The sequence below is a fragment of the Watersipora subatra genome, chromosome 1, assembly GCF_963576615.1.
Source record: "Watersipora subatra chromosome 1, tzWatSuba1.1, whole genome shotgun sequence".
Lineage (NCBI taxonomy): Eukaryota > Metazoa > Bryozoa > Gymnolaemata > Cheilostomatida > Watersiporidae > Watersipora > Watersipora subatra.
The window spans coordinates 65565936-65588071 of record NC_088708.1 but is presented as its reverse complement, the minus strand read 5'-3'; the positions used below and the strand labels follow the sequence as shown (position 1 = coordinate 65588071).

Genomic DNA, 22136 nt, shown 5'->3' with positions numbered 1-22136 from the left:
CCTTTAGGTTAGCATAATAGGTAACAGGCAGCGTGCTAGACATTGATTAAGAACAACCTTGAAACAAGTAATGAATCTGACACAATAAATAGTACGACAGATTGCATTCATGCATTTATTATATCGAAAGTTTAAACAGGCACAAATACATAGATACAGTTTACGTGCGCGAGGGACACAGCTGGCAGAATAAGACACTCGAGTACAGCTGGGTGTGCGCAGGTAACAATAGACAACTGGTTCAAGTGTTGTCCTAATAAAGACAAAACACAACTTTCATAAAAATAACAATATTGCTTAAAATATAGACGTAATTTCTCGAGTACTTGGTGTATTGGTTCTAAGTAAATACCTTGCGAAACCGATAGCAATAGAAAAGGGGGATAAAGTAGCTACAGAGCTAAGGCTATGGCATCCGCTCACAGTATGATGTCAGAACAAACCTAAGATCTTCGATTATGAGATTTTTGTCTACAGCCTTCTCATCGGCTGTCTGCAGATAAGACTCGACTGACTGGAGCATCTGTAATACACATAAATTAGTCGAATGACCTTTGAAAACACTTTTAGTTATAACGTATCTCAACCTAACAATTTTTCGGATTCGCCGTGCAAGAGATGAACGGGAGCACAACTCCCTGAGGCTGAATGACGAAAACCATCTGTTGAGAGTGACTAATAAACAAGGTGCTTGTACTATGAAATCCCAACTACTCACAGCTTTGAATTTTCATAAACAAGTAGAGACCAGACTCCAAATTAGCTCTAACCAAAAAAGTCATAAAAATATCAGATTTATGAAACTATATATAAGTGAAAATCATCTGCGATACAGCGAGAATATGTTGAATATAGACATCCAAAGCAGGCTTGTTCAGTTGCTGTTTAATTTATGTTTGTTTGTCAACAACAATAATTATCACAACACTAAGAGTAGAAAGTGGAATCGGAATTAGTAAAGCAGTCAAATTTTTTCCTGTGAACCAAGAGGGGCGGAAAATATATACAAAGACCAAGCAAATATGAATACCTATATTAGGGTAAAGTATGCCCATATTAGGGTAAAGTATGCCCACATTAGGGTAACATATGCCCATATTAGGGTAAAGTATGCCCATATTAGGGTAAAGATATGAATAACTATGAACAAAAACATGAATGCTTATATTAGGGTAAGAGGTTATGATAAGAAGCAGGAAATGTTTAATAAATATCGTCCAATGACAGCGAGTCCGAGTGAATTACATGTACTTTATTAGTTAAACACAATCATCTCAGCGATAAGCAGGGAAATTAAATGGAAAGTCATTAGCCAGCGCCAGTCAAGGTAACACCTACAATCAACACATTTAAAAGGTATGAACTTCAATTTACAGTTGATAAATCATTAGCATAGTGTGAAGCTCTATAGTGAAGTGAGGGCCACATAAGCTTTTTATTCTCTGAATGGAAGAGGGCCAAGGTCATTTTGCACCAGAAAAAGTGAGACAATTGTAGGACAATTGCAGAATTGACAAACATTGCTCTCCAGGCAACACGCTACACTCCTGCGAGCATTACATAACCACATATTAATAACTTTTTCCAAAATTGAATCTCTCTGGGCGCCTCAACATAATCAAATAATGAGGTATGACTGCACCCTTAAAAAATTCATAATAGATCTCATAAGCTTGACCGCTGTTACTATGACTAGTAACTAGAACCTAACTGTCCGATGTGCAGTGAGAGATAGTCAGGTGTGCTACAAAAGCATGGCGAATAGGAATGTGCAAAACTACTCTAATACGCTGGAAGGCAGTTGGTCAGTCAAAGTGGTAGCCAGCCTGGTGACTAAGGTGAGTGTCTCGGTTCAAATCTTGGACAATACAATCTTGACAGATGGACACGGTTCTTATTACAGTCAAATTTAGGAGATACATTCCCTTTATTATCTCAAGATAGTAAGTAAAAAAAGCAGACACCTCTGATTCTGTTAGGAATTTATAGACAGTGATTTTTTTAACTATGAATCTCTGAGGATACATTTTGACGTGTCACTGAGCACACAAACAAAATATATGTGCTTTCACTGATAGTCACAATTGTCTTTTCTGTTAATTTCTGTACGAGTAACGGAGTTTTACATCATCAAGATAGGATGAACATGGCATAACAAATCTTCACTGAGCTGGTACGAAACAACCTACCTTGTCGAGAGAGGAGAGCTCACTACTGCTGCTGTAAGTGTCCAGAAGGTCAACTGTGTGCTGATAATTTTTATACATATCAAGTAGCTTGCTGACTTTGGGTACCAAGTCTACAAGTTCATTGTGGTCATCAGATGTCTGCACCTTGTAGTCAAACTTGAAAGGAAGCCCTGAAAGCAGCAAGATTAGCGAGTACACATTATATTCATACACTAATGATAAAACTGTTGACACTGATGACACTTTGTGGCTCAGAGAGAGTATCAAAACGAGTGTGAGACAAATTCATACATTGCATACTGCTCAGCGAACTGAGTTTGAGGAGCAGTATATGTTAGTCGTGTCATGGAGTTCATCAAGCTGAGTTTGATGAACTCCATTACAAGACCAACACCTCTCTTTGACCGACACAACTGTGGCGAGTAGTGGCTATACACTGTCAAATTAACCATTAACAACACATTGGCTAAGTAAAAACATAACATTCTCCATATATTACACTGGTCAATCTATTTAGTAGCACTTGCGCGTGTAATAACGGCAGATATGGAAGGCGCTGTTTCGTTATGTATTTCATAGGTGTTTGCAGTCAGGCCTTCACAAACACACAAGTCTGAAAAAACTAAGCTGTGCACCTGACATAGCTGTGTAATTGAAATAGCTGAGTATCTGACACAATTTCAAGAGCGCCACGACGGTGTAGCAATCAAATTAAATCTAGCACTCGCTAAGATCTTACTAGATGAGCTGTGGCTAAGGGTGTGGTTGGGAGGTGGAATGGCTGTGGTAAAACAACGTATCTCTGAGTTGACGGACTTGCTTGCTCTATTGTATGGACTCAGTATCACTCCGAGAAAATGATCACCTCCTTGTGAAAACCATTTTTGAAAAGTTCCTTGGGACTCAATATCTGTAATAAAACTATTCCCAATAATTTATTATAATTTATACACTCATCTATTATCAAGTATATACTCATCTATTATCAAGTATATACTCATCTATTATCAAGTATACACTCATCTATTATCAAGTATATACTAATCTATTATCAAGTATATACTAATCTATTATCAAGTACATACTAATCTATTATCAAGTATATACTCATCTATTATCAAGTATACACTCATCTATTATCAAGTATATACTCATCTATTATCTAGTATATACTCATCTATTATCAAGTATATACTCATTTATTATCAAGTATATACTCATCTATTATCAAGTATATACTCATCTATTATCAAGTATATACTCATCTATTATCAAGTATACACTCATCTATTATCAAGTATATACTCATCTATTATCAAGTATACACTCATCTATTATCAAGTATATACTCATCTATTATCAAGTATACACTCATCTATTATCTAGTATATACTCATCTATTATCAAGTACATACTCATCTATTATCAAGTATACACTCATCTATTATCAAGTAAATACTTATCTATTATCAAGTATACACTCATCTATTATCAAGTATATACTCATCTATTATCAAGTATATACTAATCTATTATCAAGTATACGCTCATCTATTATCAAGTATACACTCATCTATTATCAAGTATACACTCATCTATTATCAAGTATATACTCATCTATTATCAAGTATACACTAATCTATTATCAAGTATATACTCATCTATTATCAAGTACATACTTATCTATTATCAAGTACATACTCATCTATTATCAAGTATATACTCATCTATTATCAAGTATATACTAATCTATTATCAAGTATACGCTCATCTATTATCAAGTATACACTCATCTATTATCAAGTATACACTCATCTATTATCAAGTATATACTCATCTATTATCAAGTATACACTAATCTATTATCAAGTATATACTCATCTATTATCAAGTACATACTTATCTATTATCAAGTACATACTCATCTATTATCAAGTATGTATTCATTTATTATCAAGTATACGCTCATCTATTATCAAGTATACACTCATCTATTATCAAGTATACACTCATCTATTATCAAGTATATACTCATCTATTATCAAGTATACACTAATCTATTATCAAGTATATACTCATCTATTATCAAGTAAACACTCATCTATTATCTAGTATATACTCATCTATTATCAAGTACATACTCATCTATTATCAAGTATACACTCATCTATTATCAAGTAAATACTTATCTATTATCAAGTATACACTCATCTATTATCAAGTATATACTCATCTATTATCAAGTATACACTAATCTATTATCAAGTATATACTCATCTATTATCAAGTACATACTTATCTATTATCAAGTACATACTCATCTATTATCAAGTATGTACTCATTTATTATCAAGTATACACTCATCTATTATCAAGTATAATCTAGTCTATCTTAAGCTGCAGACACCAGACAGTCAACCCATAAACTAGCAGTTCCCACCAAGTGTGACCCCATAGAACTATGTTCAATCATAATCTTTATGATGACCTATTGTTGTTACGAACTTACAGACAATTCATTTCTTTGTTCAATAACTTTTGTAGCTCGAAAAACCGTGAATGCAAGAAGTAACAAAATATACGAGGGGTGATCATAAAGTTCCCGGAATCGTTTTCCTAGTCAAATATAAGACCTTGTGCAGTTGTTTTGATTGTTCCATGTTGCTAAGCAGCACGGGATTTCCCCATAGCCAAAGTTTTACGCTTGTCCGAGCACCCGCAATGAAGTTATAGTAGGCAATGTCAAGGTCACTTTTTATTGTTCGTCGAATTTTTCGAAAATGAATGAAGTAGAAGAGCAACGCGTTTGTGTAAAATTTTGTGTAAAACTTGAAAAGTCCGGTGCTGAGACACTCCAAATGTTACGGACAGCTTATGGAGACTCTACCCTTAAAAAAACAGCCTGTTATGAATGGCACAAAAGATTTAGAGAGGGAAGAACAAGTACTAAAGATGATGACCGCATGGGCAGACCGGCAACTTCAAGGACCACAACTGCCACAGACCTTGTGAGGCAGCAGGTGATGGGAGATAGGCGATTGACTATACGAGAAATATCAGCAGAAAGTGGGCTTTCTTATGGTACATGTCATCTTATTCTCACTGAAGATTTAGGCATGAGAAGGATCTCTGCAAAGATGGTAACCAAACTGCTCACTGACGACAAAAAGAAAAAAGAGTTAGCTGTTGTATTGAACTAAAAGATGCTTTAACACAAGATCCTGACTTTATTTCAAAAGTTGTGACTGGGGATGAAAGTTGGCTCTATGGATATGACCCAGAGACCAAATCACAAAGTTCTCAATGGAAATCCCCTGGCTCTCCTAGGCCTAAAAAAGCTAGAATGTCTCGCTCAAATGTAAAAATGCTGCTGATAACATTTTTCGACATTAGAGGTGTGGCACACTCTGAATTTCTGCCACATGGTCAAACTGTGAATCAGCATGTGTACAAACACATTCTGATAAGACTTAGAGACAGTATCAGAAGGAAACGTCGAGATTTGTGGCTCTCAGGTGACTGGTACCTACACCATGACAATGCTCCGGCTCCTACCTCATTGATGGTACGTCAGTATTTGGCAAAAAATAAGGCGACTGTGCTTAACCATCCCCCTTATTCACCTGATTTAGCACCATGTGACTTCTACCTATTCCCCAAAATCAAATTGACAATGAAAGGTGAAAGATTTGACGACATACCAACTATTCAAGAAAATGTGACGAGACAACTCCGAAGCCTCACGGAAAGTGATTTCCAGCATTGCATGGATCAGTGGAAACACAAATGGGACAAGTGCATAGCAAGCTCAGGCGATTACTTTGAAGGGGACAGTTTAAATTAGGTAATTACGATTAACGGCTTTTGTGTACTGAAACAATTCCTGGAACTTTACGATCGCCCCTCGTATATTAAATTTAAGGTGAGTAGCGAGGGACGCATGCAGGACTCACCCTGTTGAGAAGGGTTGGCAACAAAAGTGGGGTGGGAGTGGTACCAGCCTATCACCTGCAAACCTGCCTGTCTGATAATTTCACCAGCCTGAGTCTGCGACACTGCAATAAAACCAACCGTAGCACACTACAGCCTGGAACACATCAGAATCATATGAGCATATCGCTGTTACCGCGCATCGGTATTACCTGGGTCCATGTCGCAGTGAAGAGAAGTGCTCTTGGACCAGCAAGGCTCAGCTCTAACCACAGTCAATGTATCCTGCTCACAGCTATACCTTCCACCGAGCAAGCCAATCACCTCCGTCTTACAGAGGTGTGCATGTATGTCCATGATAGCAGCTGCTGCTGACTCCAATACTACTTGATAAGGGCACACCTAGACATACAGATATATGCGAGTGTTGCCATTAATCAGACAGCAACAACACTTAAAGATAAGAGATAATAGTGACACAAGTGTTGCAGCTGGAGTAAAATGCGCTCATAGCTTGAGGACAGAAACGTCTTTACAGAGTGACACTAGCCGTAAGACTGTGATTTAACACAAGTCTAGGCTGCCCCTGGAGTTGAAGGCTATCGTGTATATTATAAATTATACGCATTATACAGTAGGGCATGCGGATTGAAATATATGATTTCTTCTGACATTAAGCTGTTCTGCGTTTCATCCTATAAAAAACTTTAACTTGGTAAAATGTTCATGAGATGACAAATATTCATGAACATCAAGCAAAACACCAACACGTTATCACCACGCATCTTGCTATCATCACTGTATCATCTTAGCATTAAAATTTTCAAATTCAATCGCATAACATTTACAATAAACTAAGCACTTAATGTCAAACAGTAGATATTTAAAAGAATAGTAATAACAATAACATAAAGTATGATACGGGAGAGTTTCACAATTCAAAGAGCAGTAAACTTCTTGGTACGAAAAACAGCGTTTTGCATTTATAAGCTGTAGCAAGGGCAGCAGTGTCACGACTTCAAGAGCTGAACATTACTCTACCACATAAAATAGTCTTTCAGCTTTTACCTCAGCAAAGAGACATAGATACTAGTACTAGCAGTGACTAACAAGGGGTTGGCTCGCTGAATCACTCTGTTCGTAGAGCGCGCAGGGACAATACTCGACCTATAAAAGCCTAGACAGCAGTACGAGATAAACCGATATCACTTATCCCGCATAACAGGTTACTGAAATGGAAATCCCTGCTTAAAATACAATCTTTTTACAAGCGTTTATACACATGTTTATTTAAGATGTGAGCCTTAGGTTTAATAGACTGCATGTAAATGCATATGATATCATTTAAGATAATAGAATCAAGGTTGGTGCTACACTGGAGAAGCAAATGAACTATCTTGACAAATCAGAGGCATCAAAGGCACTGCATCCATAGATATTATTTGTTTAGTGTCTAATTAGTGACTCAGTATAGAAAGACTTCTGTATCACTCATAAATACAGCATCCCACCTCCAGTCTAAAAAGGTTTGTCGCGCTTATGGCTTATATACGATAGTCTCAGACGCCGAATTCAAAACTCACCATCTCAAACTTGGCGAACTCAGCGCATGCCATCAGGGCGAAGCTGTCTAGAGTTGTACCTTTAGAAGTACTAGTCCGAGATGTTTTTACAGGTGGGGCAGGGATCTCCTCATCAGAGCCATGCTACAAGCAGTAAATAACAGTCTTCATAATATTAGGAAAAAATGCACACAGCTAATGGACGACTGCGCCAGCAACCGGTAGAGCTTCTGCAGCTACCTAATACGACATTTTGAGCGAGGTGTCACAACCTGGCAACCCGCCAAGCAATGTCAACTCATGTTATAATCTGTCAGCTCAAGTTAAATGTAAAGCTTCACCAAAAGCCCATATATCTGACCTGTCACACTATTCAGAATCTAGCAATCTGTACGCAAGGGCAAATCTCAACATATCTCTTAATATCTGCATCACTCAACTTTATTCTATTAACTAATTAGAATATGAAATTCTACAGCGTTGTATATAATACTCAGTAGAACCACGAAACTCACCTCATATGTGGTGCCGCCAATATACTTTGCTGTGGTCTTCCGTTTCCTCGGCCTCTGCAACAGACACCTAGAGCGTTGAAGCATTTCACACCTTAGTTTTCCATCAAGTCGAGGACAACAACCGCATGTGCCAAATAAGAAAGGTGCCAGTTGATGATTATTAAGGACTGTATGAAAGTATCGCAAATCAAATGATGACAGGCAATAAGCTGTGAAAGTGAACACGAGAAAAGTCAAAAAGGATGTTTCACTACATTTAAAGATTCAAAACTTACAAAGATACCGTAAATTAGTGACGGTGCCAGATCTGTATTTACCTTTGCATTTATTGCAAGTTTCTATTATAAAACATTAAATTCTAAACTCAGTTGACTTAGAACAATTCAGACCAAGTGCCGTGCTACAACACAAAGTTCTTTATAAATACATAAAAGAGATATCAAATACATCCAATTCTTCAGCACCTACGCCCCACTTATTGCTACCACTAAAGGTTCAGCCTGCTGAGGCGAGCCTGCGTAGGAAGATAGAATAAGTTACGTGAGAATTGATAGGCGTCTGCTCCAGTGATGCAGACCTCTCTGTAGTAGATGATCCACTCATCGCCATTCTCTGGTAGACAGCCTGTGCTAATAAAACAACAAAACATCACACCGATGAAACGCATAAGAATAGGTACCAACATGGTGCAACCTTCGATCCTTATCCTACCGAAAACAAAATTTAATTGTCACACGCGAAGGCATCACCATGCAGGTATAAAAATATAGCCATAGCCACCCTTGCCACACACCCCTCTAGCAGCGCCATTTGTATTGGTATTGTCAGAACTCATGCTATCCAGACTAGGATTGGGGTTTCGGCACGCTTTCCTAGTACGCGATGTAGAATGCACACTATCCTGAGTCTTCAGAACATCCTGATTCTTGACCTGGCTGCTTTCCAAAGAAGTCAGTAACTTGCACTTGCTGCTAGAGTCAGCTTTGACTGATTGAGTAGTTAAATCGCTGCCAGCCGACGGTGTAGAGAATTTATTGGTGGCAGCATTCGCTGATGTTTTTGTGGCTACTGTCTCGTTGGTTCCATCAAGTAGAGATGTCTTGTTATGAGCATCGGTCCAAGGAGACTTCTTTTTGATGCCTGGCTTAGTATCAGTAATTTTGATAGAACCAAGGAGCCTGCTGAGCATTCTATCTCTTAGCCAACACTCTCCCTCTATCAGTCACTTTTCAACAATGGGACAAGCTAGCAGTGCGCCGACGGTACGCTGATAATGGCTGCATGACAAAGCGCAGAAATATCCCTACTGGCTAGCCTGACCAGTGTACAAGCCTACGTATAAAATACATGTTTAACCTACTGCATCACTAATAAAGATTTTAACATTTATATACGAGTATGACATAACAGCTTATACAGACAGACAAAGATGAAATTACACAAAATCTTAGTAGATTTTATCAGAAAATATTGGTATTTTTTATCATTTGCAATCATTGCATCATTTTTTATCAATTGTCATTAATGTTGAAATTCGACGAAACTTGATCGCAGTTAAAATGATCGGAAGAAAAATACATGTGCGTGCAGAATGAAGTAACTAATTGCCATCATTGCAATAGGCTAATTAATTCAAGTTACAACGCTACACGTCTCTATTCTCTCGGGCTCTTTACAACTAAAGATGTCATAATCCCGCTTTCGCTGAGCGTTTTAACCGAGATAAAGTTTTGTCAATTTTAATCTTGAAACACTCTGGCAGTCAGATCACCAAAAACATAACAAAATGCAAATGATAGACAAATACTGGTACATTCTGAAAAAATCTACTGAAATTTTGCGAACATTCATCTTTTACACCAAAACTATAGATAGGAAGCTGGTGTTAACAAGACACAGCGTATTACTCCCTAAATACTCTGTACCAATTTGACTTCACCCACTGAATGCTATTTCCTGAAATTGGTAACTGCCACTGATGTTCTTCTAGCCCAAGTTAAATATAGCACTACATACAATCAGCAAGATTCTTCTGAGACTATTTAACTGATCTTAACTGTTACTACACATTTACTGATCTTAACTACTACTACACATTTACTCATCTTAACTACTACTACTACACATTTACTCATCTTAACTGTTACTACACATTTACTCATCTTAACTACTACTACACATTTACTCATCTTAATTGTTACTACACATTTACTGATCTTAACTACTACTACACATTTACTCATCTTAACCGCTACTACACATTTACTCATCTTAACTACTACTACACATTTACTCATCTTAACTACTACTACACATTTACTCATCTTAATTGTTACTACACATTTACTGATCTTAACTGTTACTACACATTTACTGATCTTAACTGTTACTACACATTTACTCATCTTAACTACTACTACACATTTACTCATCTTAACTGCTACTACACATTAACTGATCTTAACTACTACTACACATTTACTGATCTTAACTGCTACTACACATTTACTCATCTTAACTGCTACTACACATTTACTCATCTTAACTACTACTACACATTTACTCAGCTTAACTGCTACTACACGTTTACTCATCTTAACTACTACTACACATTTACTCATCTTAACTGCTACTACACATTTACTCATCTTAACTACTACTACACATTTACTCATCTTAACTACTACTACACATTTACTCATCTTAATTGTTACTACACATTTACTGATCTTAACTGTTACTACACATTTACTGATCTTAACTGTTACTACACATTTACTGATCTTAACTGCTACTACACATTTACTCATCTTAACTACTACTACACATTTACTCATCTTAATTGTTACTACACATTTACTGATCTTAACTACTACTACACATTTACTCATCTTAACTACTACTACACATTTACTCATCTTAATTGTTACTACACATTTACTGATCTTAACTGTTACTACACATTTACTCATCTTAACTGTTACTACACATTTACTCATCTTAACTACTACTACACATTTACTCATCTTAACTGTTACTACACATTTACTCATCTTAACTACTACTACACATTTACTCATCTTAACTACTACTACACATTTACTCATCTTAATTGCTACTACACATTTACTGATCTTAACTGCTTCTACACATTTACTCATCTTAACTGTTACTACACATTTGCTCATCTTAACTGTTACTACACATTTACTGATCTTAACTAATACTACACATTTACTGATCTTAACTGTTACTACACATTTACTGATCTTAACTACTACTACACATTTACTCATCTTAATTGCTACTACACATTTACTGATCTTAACTACTACTACACATTTACTGATCTTAACTGCTTCTACACATTTACTCATCTTAACTGTTACTACACAATTACTCATCTTAACTGTTACTACACATTTACTGATCTTAACTAATACTACACATTTACTGATCTTAACTGTTACTACACATTTACTGATCTTAACTACTACTACACATTTACTCATCTTAATTGCTACTACACATTTACTGATCTTAACTACTACTACACATTTACTCATCTTAATTGCTACTACACATTTACTCATCTTAACTGCTTCTACACATTTACTCATCTTAACTGTTACTACACATTTACTCATCTTAACTGCTACTACACATTTACTGATCTCAACTGTTACTACACATTTACTGATCGTAACTACTACTACACATTTACTCATCTTAACTGCTACTACACATTTACTCATCTCAACTGTTACTACACATTTACTGATCTTAACTACTACTACACATTTAATCATCTTAACTGCTACTACACATTTACTCATCTTAACTGTTACTACACATTTACTGATCTTAACTCCTACTAAACATTTACTGATCTTAACTACTACTACACATTTACTCATCTTAACTGCTACTACACATTTACTCATCTTAACTACTACTACACATTTACTCATCTTAACTGCTACTACACATTTACTCATCTTAACTGTTACTACACATTTACTGATCTTAACTACTACTAAACATTTACTGATCTTAACTACTACTACACATTTACTCATCTTAACTGCTACTACACATTTACTCATCTTAACTACTACGACACATTTACTCATCTTAACTGTTACTACACATTTACTGATCTTAACTACTACTACACATTTACTGATCTTAACTACTACTACACATTTACTCATCTTAACTGTTACTACACATTTACTCATCTTAACTATTACTACACATTTACTCATCTTAATTGTTACTACACATTTACTGATCTTAACTACTACTACACATTTACTGATCTTAACTGCTACTACACATTTACTCATCTTAACTACTACGACACATTTACTCATCTTAACTGCTACTACACATTTACTGATCTTAACTACTACTACACATTTACTCATCTTAACTGCTACTACACATTTACTCATCTTAACTGTTACTACACATTTACTGATCTTAACTACTACTAAACATTTACTGATCTTAACTACTACTACACATTTACTCATCTTAACTGCTACTACACATTTACTCATCTTAACTACTACGACACATTTACTCATCTTAACTGTTACTACACATTTACTGATCTTAACTACTACTACACATTTACTGATCTTAACTACTACTACACATTTACTCATCTTAACTGTTACTACACATTTACTCATCTTAACTACTACTACACATTTACTCATCTTAATTGTTACTACACATTTACTGATCTTAACTACTACTACACATTTACTGATCTTAACTGCTAGTACACATTTACTCATCTTAACTGTTACTACACATTTACTCATCTTAACTGCTACTACACGTTTACGGCAGTCCATATCCTTTAGATTTATTAAAATTCAGAGATGCTGTGGCCAGCTCATGGTTTCAAACTTCCTTCCAGTCGTCTGCCAGTAAATATCATATTTAGTCATAGAATTACGAACAGAGCATCTTCCTATATCTTATGATAAAACAGAAAGCTCATATGTACATATTAAAGATGAAAGAATGCTGTTTAAAAGGTGAGAAGGGTGGCTGGCAAGGGTAGCCTATGTCTGTGCACATTTAGCAAACCACAGTTATGAAATAGCATACTATGACAAAATTGTAGTCGCCCTAAGAAATGTTTAATTAAAGATGTTCACACACTTTTCAATTAACCAAAAACTTTTGAAAAAAATCTCTACTTCTGTACTGCACAGGCTATACCCCAGCTAGCCTATCTGCTAGCACTACCACTTCATCAAAACACAATAACTTTTATCGACAGTGTACAAACAATATGTAGTCATACCTCGACCTACGAGTGCTCCAGCAAACGAGAAATTTGAGATACGAGCAGCATATCAACCATTATTTTTATTTGAGATACAAAACAGTTTTCGATGAGGGCGGTAGGTGGCCAAGTCTATAAGAGGCCCCTTTTGAGAACATCACTTGGTTTTTTGTTGTTAGATCAGTCCGAAGTTTTGAAAAGGCCGATTAAAAGTGCCAAGCCGGAAGAAGATAGTAAAAAACTGAAACTGACGACAAAATTAGAATTAAGATTAGTGTAAGATTAAAATTGATTTTTAGGCGGGTGTTTTGAAAGCTAAATTCATCTACGTTAAATTTAAAGTTTATGTTATGCTTCGTAGCTTCACAAAAGTTTAGTGTACCGAACATGTTGCCGACAAGTCTCTCACATCGCCGTTAGCCTCTACAGTTTGTCCGGAAAGTATGAACTCCATTCAGTACTGTACATAATAATGTTACATTTATTGCAGATCATAACCACTAGACAGGTATTAGTTACTTTGTGAGCGTAGGTAGCGAATAAGAATGTTTAAAACCCATTTTCCCATTGTAATATCGTGTTCATATGTTTTATTTTAGACATGACTGGATTAATTTGTATTTAGTTGTTTTATATAGAAAACATCGTTTTGAGATAGGAGAAAATTGACATACGAACTTAGTGTCGGAACACATTAAGTTTATATGCCGAGGTATGGCTGTATGATGTGGGCAAATAAATATACCAAAAGGATAACTCCGACAGCAGCTTGCAGAGCTTCCGTCTGCCGATGCCACTACATCCCTGTTTGTGCCGATGCTATCCCTTTGATATCACGACATAAAAATAGGTTATAAGATGAAAATAACAAACTCCATTCTGTCAATAATCATAACAAAACTACTCGTTACAACTCGAAAGGTACAGCGTACCGCTGCCTTGACGTTGCTTGATTATTGCTAGTACCGTCTTCATAGAAAAACTGAGCAAAATATAATGATTAGATAGAGGGCAATGACTTTACATATAGCGTGAGAATGTAACCAACCAGCACGAGGCTTGCAGTATAATAAAATATTACCGGTTAGAATTACATGGATTAAAGAGAGCCAAGAGAAGGAGACAAGTAAATATACATACAACAGCCAAAGTTGATAGCACCAAGTTGTTCAAGATAGGCATGGATTCTACCGATACAATTAACATCCCCACACTGCTTCAGACCAGCTCTGATGCTTGTCTTGTTTAGGTACTTTGGTTTCCTCGTCAGCCTATAAAATAGTACATGAATAGCTAAGGACGACAAGAAACCTGAAACTGGTTACCAACTTAATGCACACCACACAATTACATGAGATGCCGTACCACACCATACTGTGTCAATACAGGGTCACATCTCAAGGCTTTATCTTCTAAGTTCTGCATGATGAACATAGGAAATAAAGCCTTGAGATGCTATGAGGTTTACATCAATCATACAGATCTATTTGAGATAGCAGAGAATACACTAATGGTTCATTATCATAGGGTGAGAAACACCGCAAGCATGACCCATGACTAAGATGAGTCAAAATTGATGTCTGTGAGTACAACCCTTACAGAGTATGTAGTTATATAATGGTGAGCATATCAATGAACTATGCAGTCATAGAGTTATGAGCTTATTGGTACAGTATGAGACTTATACATATCCATAGAGTGTATGGTTATTCAGATATGATATATTCATAGAGTATACAGTTATACAAATATGATATATCCATAGAGTATATAGTTATACAGATATGATATATCCATAGAGTATATAGTTATACAGATATGATATACCCATAGAGTAAGTAGTTATACAGATATGATATATCCATAGAGTATACAGTTATACAGATATGATATATCCATAGAGCATATAGTCATACAGATATGATATACCCATAGAGTAAGTAGTTATACAGATATGATACATCCATAGAGTATACAGTTATACAGATATGTTATATCCATAGAGTATACAGTTATACCCGATATGATATATCCATAGAGTATATAGTTATACAGATATGATATATCCATAGAGTATACAGTTTTACAGATATGATATATCCATAGAGCATATAGTCATACAGATATGATATACCCATAGAGTAAGTAGTTATACAGATATGATATATCCATAGAGCATACAGTTATACCCGATATGATACATCAATAGAGATGTAGGTATTAAGACACTAATTTATTTATAGATGTATACCATTGATCGAGAATGTAGTTGCGGATGCGCAAATATCTCTCCGGAGTTTTATTAGCTCTACTCTCAAAAAATTCAAAGTGCACTTGTTTCTCCTGCTCTGAGATTGACTTCCTGTCGACTTCTGTCTCCGAGGAGGGAGCAGGCATGTCAACTAGCTCTCCATTTGAATTGAGCACTCCATAATCAAGCCTGTGTTCTGCAGGCGTGTAGTAAAGCACTTCAGGTTGATTCTCCGTTCCACCCTCTGAATCAACTTTACGCTCATGGTTACACTTTTCCTCTGTACGAACAGCGAGTTTGGGAGTAAGAGAAGCATCTGAAACTTGTGAAGACTGTGTGAGTTCACTGGTGACAGTTGCTTCATTCGTATTCTGCTCTGTCATTGGGATACTGACTCCAGTTTCTGCTTCGTTCACAGCGTCTATGGCGATATTAGCAGCATGAGACTCGACATCTGTAAAATTTTCTCTAAATTCGTTCGAGCATGAGTTTACAGAAAGTGCTGGCACAGCTGAAGGCTGCAAATTGGGTTCATTTTTGCAATTAAAGCTTCCGCCTGAGCTTGGAGAGCTGGCTCTCAGGAAACCTGGCTTAGTCGGAGAGCAAAGTGAGTCATCGCCATCCGACATAATGTCGACTTCTTCATCACTTTCACACTCCTCTAACACATGCACCTCAGCTTTAGAGATCAATGGGTGTGTTTCACCGTGCAGCACTCTGGCCTTTGTCATATCTGCTGTAGAGAATCTGCAAAGATTTCAAAAATTTAATGGCTAGATTTGAAAGCTGGCAAGGAGCTTGAACCTTTGCGTTTGTCCTTTTTTATAGGGTTTTGTCGAAATTTAGTTGAATATACAAATGAAGAAACTATGAGACAGAAAGATGGAGACAAGACTCACTGTGGAGCAGCTGGCAGATTTCTCTTTTTAGGTGACAATGCATTTCTCTTCTGCTGCAACATGAAACACTTAGTTTGCTAGTTTTAAGTCTCACTGTATTTTTATTTGGCTTTTTTAAAAAAAAACTTGCAAAATATCGCAGAATCAATCAAATATCAAGGAGATTAAAATGCTATCAATAGTGTAAGCGACTATGGAGAAACTGATTTTCATGATCTCTCTCTCACACAGGAATATCCTGATAGTGTTGAACAGGGCACAAGAGTTACAGAAACGCAGAGAATTCACACGTACTATCTAACCTCACCTTATCATTACCTCAACATATTATAAAGAAGAGTAAACCCCTTTGGATCAATTCTTAAAAATTTTTCAAGAGCCGCATAGTAGGTGTCATGAAGAAGATGATGAAAGCAAAAGTACAAGGTGTAAAAATGTACAAAATGTGAAGCGAAAACAAGAAAACCTGAAACAAGTGAAAGTAGAGAGGACAGGTATAATAGTTAAAGATAAAATGCAAAAAGTATCTTATATAAAAAAAACTAAATTGTGTTAATTTAAAACCTAAGTAATCTAAGTTAGACTAGCTCTGTATCTTTATCGGCACCTCTACCTAGGGCCCCGCCTGTCTTGTGAATTAACAAGGCTACACTTGAGTCCTACTGCCGTTATGAAAAAGAGAAGCGATAATGAAAACCTTTTTAATTGATTATCGCTTTATTTAGTTTCTTAAATATAAATTAGTTATTTGCATAGCTACATATAACGCTTAATATATAAGCTTCTAATCAGATATATAATCAGCAGAAGTACTTAAGTTTATGTGATATTCTGTGGAACAAATTAAACAAAGTGCATTTTCTTATAAAAATATTTGCTCCAAGATATGACGGTTTTAATATCACAGCAGAGCAATGCACAGATAGCAAGCCTGTGTACCTTGAAGTACTGGAGCCCATAACTCTTCACTTGACTGGTGGATTTATGAGGCAGAAGCTCAGCTATGTCTTTCCATGACTTCCCGTAAATTTCCTACAATATGAACAACTTCTTGTTAGAATATAGTTGGAAGCCAACGCAAGTCAGAGCTAAACTATGGCGCAAGAGTATCTGTCAAAGTATGAGTAATGGTAACAGTAAGATTTCCAACAACGAACCAGAGACGTCCACCTTCTAGAAGGATCAACGTACTTCATGAACTAGGTCAACGGAATGCTAGCCACTATGTCCATTACTCAACTAGCTTAGTTATTAAGTATCCAAACTGTTTTGTGTAGCATAACACATGTAGAAAGATTATTATTGACTGGCTGTGGCAAGACCTCACAATAAAGACCCCATATATCAATACAAACCTTCTACAAGAAAGAACACAAACAAACACAAAAGTAGAAATATAAAATTTACAACTCAATGTCATATATATCTGCCAGCATTGTTCTCCTGGCATGCGAAGAAAAATCTCAAGCAACATTACATGCAGGAGCAATTGTTTAGCAATGAAACAATATATAAATAAGCAAGTTATATGACTAAATCTCTCAAACACCATGACCTATGATCTACATTCATAGCACAAACAACATAAGAAACTGCCAAGTGACAAATGTCAAACGACAAGTAACGAACAACAAGTGACGAGCAACAAGTGTCAAACGACAAGTGTCAAGCAACAGGTTTCAAATGATACGCCAAACAACAAGTGCCAAGCAACAAATGTCAAGTGTCAAACAACAAGTAGCACATGTCGAGAGACAAGTCTCAAGCTACTATAGGATCTTTTATAAGTTTAAATAGATGCAATGAAAAGAACTGACTATTCCTGTTTCAAACAGCGCCTTGTCTTCTTGTGACCATAACTGGCGCCGACTGGTCTTTTTCATAGCCTCAGCAGTCCGATGGGTAGACATGACTGATGGAGGGAGAGCTTCGGCAGCAGCCTCACTTTCAAGCAGTTTGAGAATCATCTCTTTACTATCAGAGTCAACATCCTCATCAATAGTCTAAAGATAGAAATGCCTATGAACCATTGCCAACTTTATTCAACAATGCACAACAAACACCGCTAGCGGTTACCAAAGGAAAAAATATAATTTTCTTAATCTTAATATAATGATCTTAATCTTGATCTTAATAAAATTTTCTTAATTTTAAAGTTACCATAATAAAACATGGTAAAACATTACCATGATAACATCATGCTAAAACATGATGTCAAACATTTACCATGATGACATCCACACAACTACCTCAGGACCCATCAACTAATGCTCTGAGGGAGTGCTCTATAGTTACTATGTCTGAGAGAGAGTGCTCTATAGTTACTATGTCTGAGAGAGAGTGCTCTATAGTTACTATGTCTGAGAGAGAGTGCTCTATAGTTACTATGTCTGAGAGAGAGTGCTCTATAGTTACTATGTCTGAGAGAGAGTGCTCTATAGTTACTATGTATGAGAGAGAGTGCTCTATAGTTACTATGTCTGAGAGAGAGAGTGCTCTATAGTTACTATGTCTGAGAGAGAGAGTGCTCTATAGTTACTATGTCTGAGAGAGAGTGCTCTATAGTTACTATGTCTGAGAGAGAGTGTTCTATAGTTACTATGTCTGAGAGAGAGAGTGCTCTATAGTTACTATGTCTGAGAGAGAGAGTGCTCTATAGTTACTATGTCTGAGAGAGAGTGCTCTATAGTTACTATGTCTGAGAGAGAGTGCTCTATAGTTACTATGTCTGAGAGAGAGTGCTCTATAGTTACTATGTCTGAGAGAGAGTGCTCTATAGTTACTATGTCTGAGAGAGAGAGTGCTCTATAGTTACTATGTCTGAGAGAGAGAGTGCTCTATAGTTACTATGTCTGAGAGAGAGAGTGCTCTATAGTTACTATGTCTGAGAGAGAGAGAGAGAGTGCTCTATAGTTACTATGTCTGAGAGAGAGTGCTCTATAGTTACTATGTCTGAGAGAGAGTGCTCTATAGTTACTATGTCTGAGGGAGAGTGCTCTATAGTTACTATGTGTATTTCAAGAATTACAAACAATGAGCACTAAAGTTCCACAATTAAATTTAGTTTTCTCATAACTCTTTTACGTTTACCATCTAACATATTCCAAATATAAATAAAAACTTATAAACAGAGCTACTAGTGCTCAGCGTATCATTATTTCCTTTTCACCAGCATCTGATTAGTAACACAATTATTTTATTATTATTAGCTGTGTCAAAAATATTTGAAATAAGTTTTGTAACCGACAGCTGCGATGGGGTAAGTTTGCAAACCATTAATTGGGAACAAGCATGCGTGTACAAAATAGACCAAAGTTAAATTGTTTATTTGTTGTTCTGAAAAGTCTAATGTAAGTGTAATTTGACTTGAAGCACAGGTAAACCTACTAGATACTTACACAAATCAACATTGTGTCAGAGTTTGATGATTTGATCTGCTCCCCAATTTTCTTGATCTCTAGTCACATATGCATGTAGGCGCACTCAGATCAACTCACATTCAAACGTAGAATACAGTTAAAGTAATAAAAATAATAATACAATTATAGATAGCAAGTCTGAAATGAGTTTCTTTTATTGCTTTCCAGTGTATGAAATGTCTTGACTCATAAAAGTCATATCATGATATGTAACACCATTCAGTGAGTATGTTCTGTCCCTTCTAATAGTCCCTACCAGTACTAGCTGTGTGCTCTGCCTCATCCATAAATGAACTTATAAGGATAACAACTGTAGGTAGCTTGAGAAGATGTCAGCAGATCTAGAATTGAACTCTAGTCATAACATTTATGTCATTTATTACACTAAATATATCAGATTACTGTTAATATTAATAAAAGTAAACATTTTGCAAATTAATCAGTGATCGCAGAATACACTATCTTTTGAAACGAATGTATAGACAGTTTAATTCTAGAGAATGAATGTGTATACACAGCATTAGCAGGCTGCATAAATGAGGGAGATTTATGAACACAAGTTTGGTGAAGAGCAGAAACAATTTACATACTGAGTTGTCTGCTCAGCTTGAATAAAGGAGAAGACAATCCTCAATTTAATATAGCAACTTTTAATGCACTTTCAATTTTTTTTCAACTTGTTCTATCAAAATGAAAAGAAATACAAGGTACGAATTTCACTGCAAGTTAATAAAAAGGAGCCTAGAAAGTTACCTGTTTTATCCACTTTTTTCTTTCTGTAACTTCACAGCTCACATTGAATACTCTCTCAGCTGTAAACTGACTACAACATCCAAGCATTTCTCATAAGAAAATACATTGAATAAGTTAAATTATTCATAATTCAACTTAACATTATACATATAAACAAGTTAACTTCACTTAAAAAATTTGAAAGTATTTTAAAAGCGTGAAGAATAAAAGGCAGTTTTTAACAACCCAGAAATAGCTATGAAATTCAATATTTAAAGGCATTACACATATTTCAAAATGTCAGCTTGAAACACTCTGAAGATATCTAGCAATACTCACTCTTTTTCAATGATAAAATCACTTTCTATGTCTACATCTTCATCGCCATCAGCCCGCTCCATCTTAATCTGCAAACACAGCATCCCTGACTTTATTTGCAACTATGATGAGACACGATGTGCAATCATACATGAAAGGAATGATTGACAGAGAAGGCTGGGGCAAACAATACCAAACTTGGTGCTTTTTGAGTGCTTGAATAGAAGAATGATGTCACAGATCACATGCAGCATGTATAAAAAACACCAAAAACGATACTACCAGTCAGACATTTGCTTGATGAACACAAACCTAGTGTGAAATATTTGGAAAAGAATCGTTGGCATGAACAAAATTAAATTGGTGATGAGCTGCATAAAAGTGGCATGAGCAAGTAATAATAGAAAAAGAAAATCTAGCTTGTAGCATTACTGAAAAGGGGCACTCATGTTAATTCTTTGCAATGTTGGTATATGGTTTTACGTTAATGAATGTCAGAAAAGAGATGATGAAGTTACGAATGAAATTGAATGCAAAAAATGCGTGAAGGGTATAACTCATCAAGGCGGTGTCTAACTAGCCAATATTATTTAACAACATAATTGGGCAAAAGTACAAAATCTATAAAACTACTTTTGAATCCTAATTCTTATTACAACCTAATTCCAACTAATGAAAAAAAACAAGAAACATAATTTTCTAGTCAATAATTAAATCACATTATCATATGACTTAAATGACTGATAGAACGGTCTATTGAAGCCAATGGGATTCTCACATTACCATGATTTTTTGTAGCTGTCAAGACAACAAAGTCTATGCAAAGTGAGCGAATTGTTAAGTCAAAATTATTGAAAACTCATTTGTAACTGCAAATTTGAAAGGTAAGACTAATCAAAACTATTTGTTATTGCCACTTTTTATTATAGGAAGACTAGCTACAATGATAATTTGGTCATTTTGACTTTATGGGATTATGAAACTAGAAATTACAGAAAAACTGCAAACTCTGG

The 22136-nt window shown here is 35.8% G+C and overlaps 1 protein-coding gene across 1 annotated transcript; it reads right to left on the bottom strand.

The window, feature by feature from the left end:
- Positions 1 to 213: 213 nt before the first annotated feature.
- LOC137407277 (histone H2A deubiquitinase MYSM1-like) lies at positions 214 to 21206 on the bottom strand. The gene is made up of 15 exons (XM_068093883.1): positions 21145 to 21206; positions 20827 to 20896; positions 18472 to 18657; positions 17594 to 17686; positions 16655 to 16707; positions 15756 to 16502; positions 14645 to 14775; positions 8737 to 8825; positions 8197 to 8250; positions 7703 to 7825; positions 6332 to 6521; positions 6143 to 6244; positions 2929 to 3099; positions 2190 to 2359; positions 214 to 523 (listed from the first exon to the last, which is right to left on the bottom strand). Exons 1-15 carry the CDS (start codon positions 21204 to 21206, stop codon positions 407 to 409), a joined length of 2358 nt encoding a protein of 785 aa, XP_067949984.1. The 3' UTR covers positions 214 to 406.
- Between the last annotated feature and the right edge of the window lie 930 nt (positions 21207 to 22136).

Coding starts and splice junctions, on each gene's coding strand:
- LOC137407277 (XM_068093883.1), bottom strand. CDS start 21,206: ATGGAGCGGGCTGATGGCGATGAAGATGTAGACATAGAAAGTGATTTT. Junction 8,826..14,644: donor TGCTATCAACTTTGGCTGTT/GTATGTATATTT, acceptor TTGTTTTATTAG/CACAGGCTGTCTACCAGAGA. Junction 2,360..2,928: donor CCTTAGCCACAGCTCATCTA/GTAAGATCTTAG, acceptor TGCTGCTTTCAG/GGCTTCCTTTCAAGTTTGAC.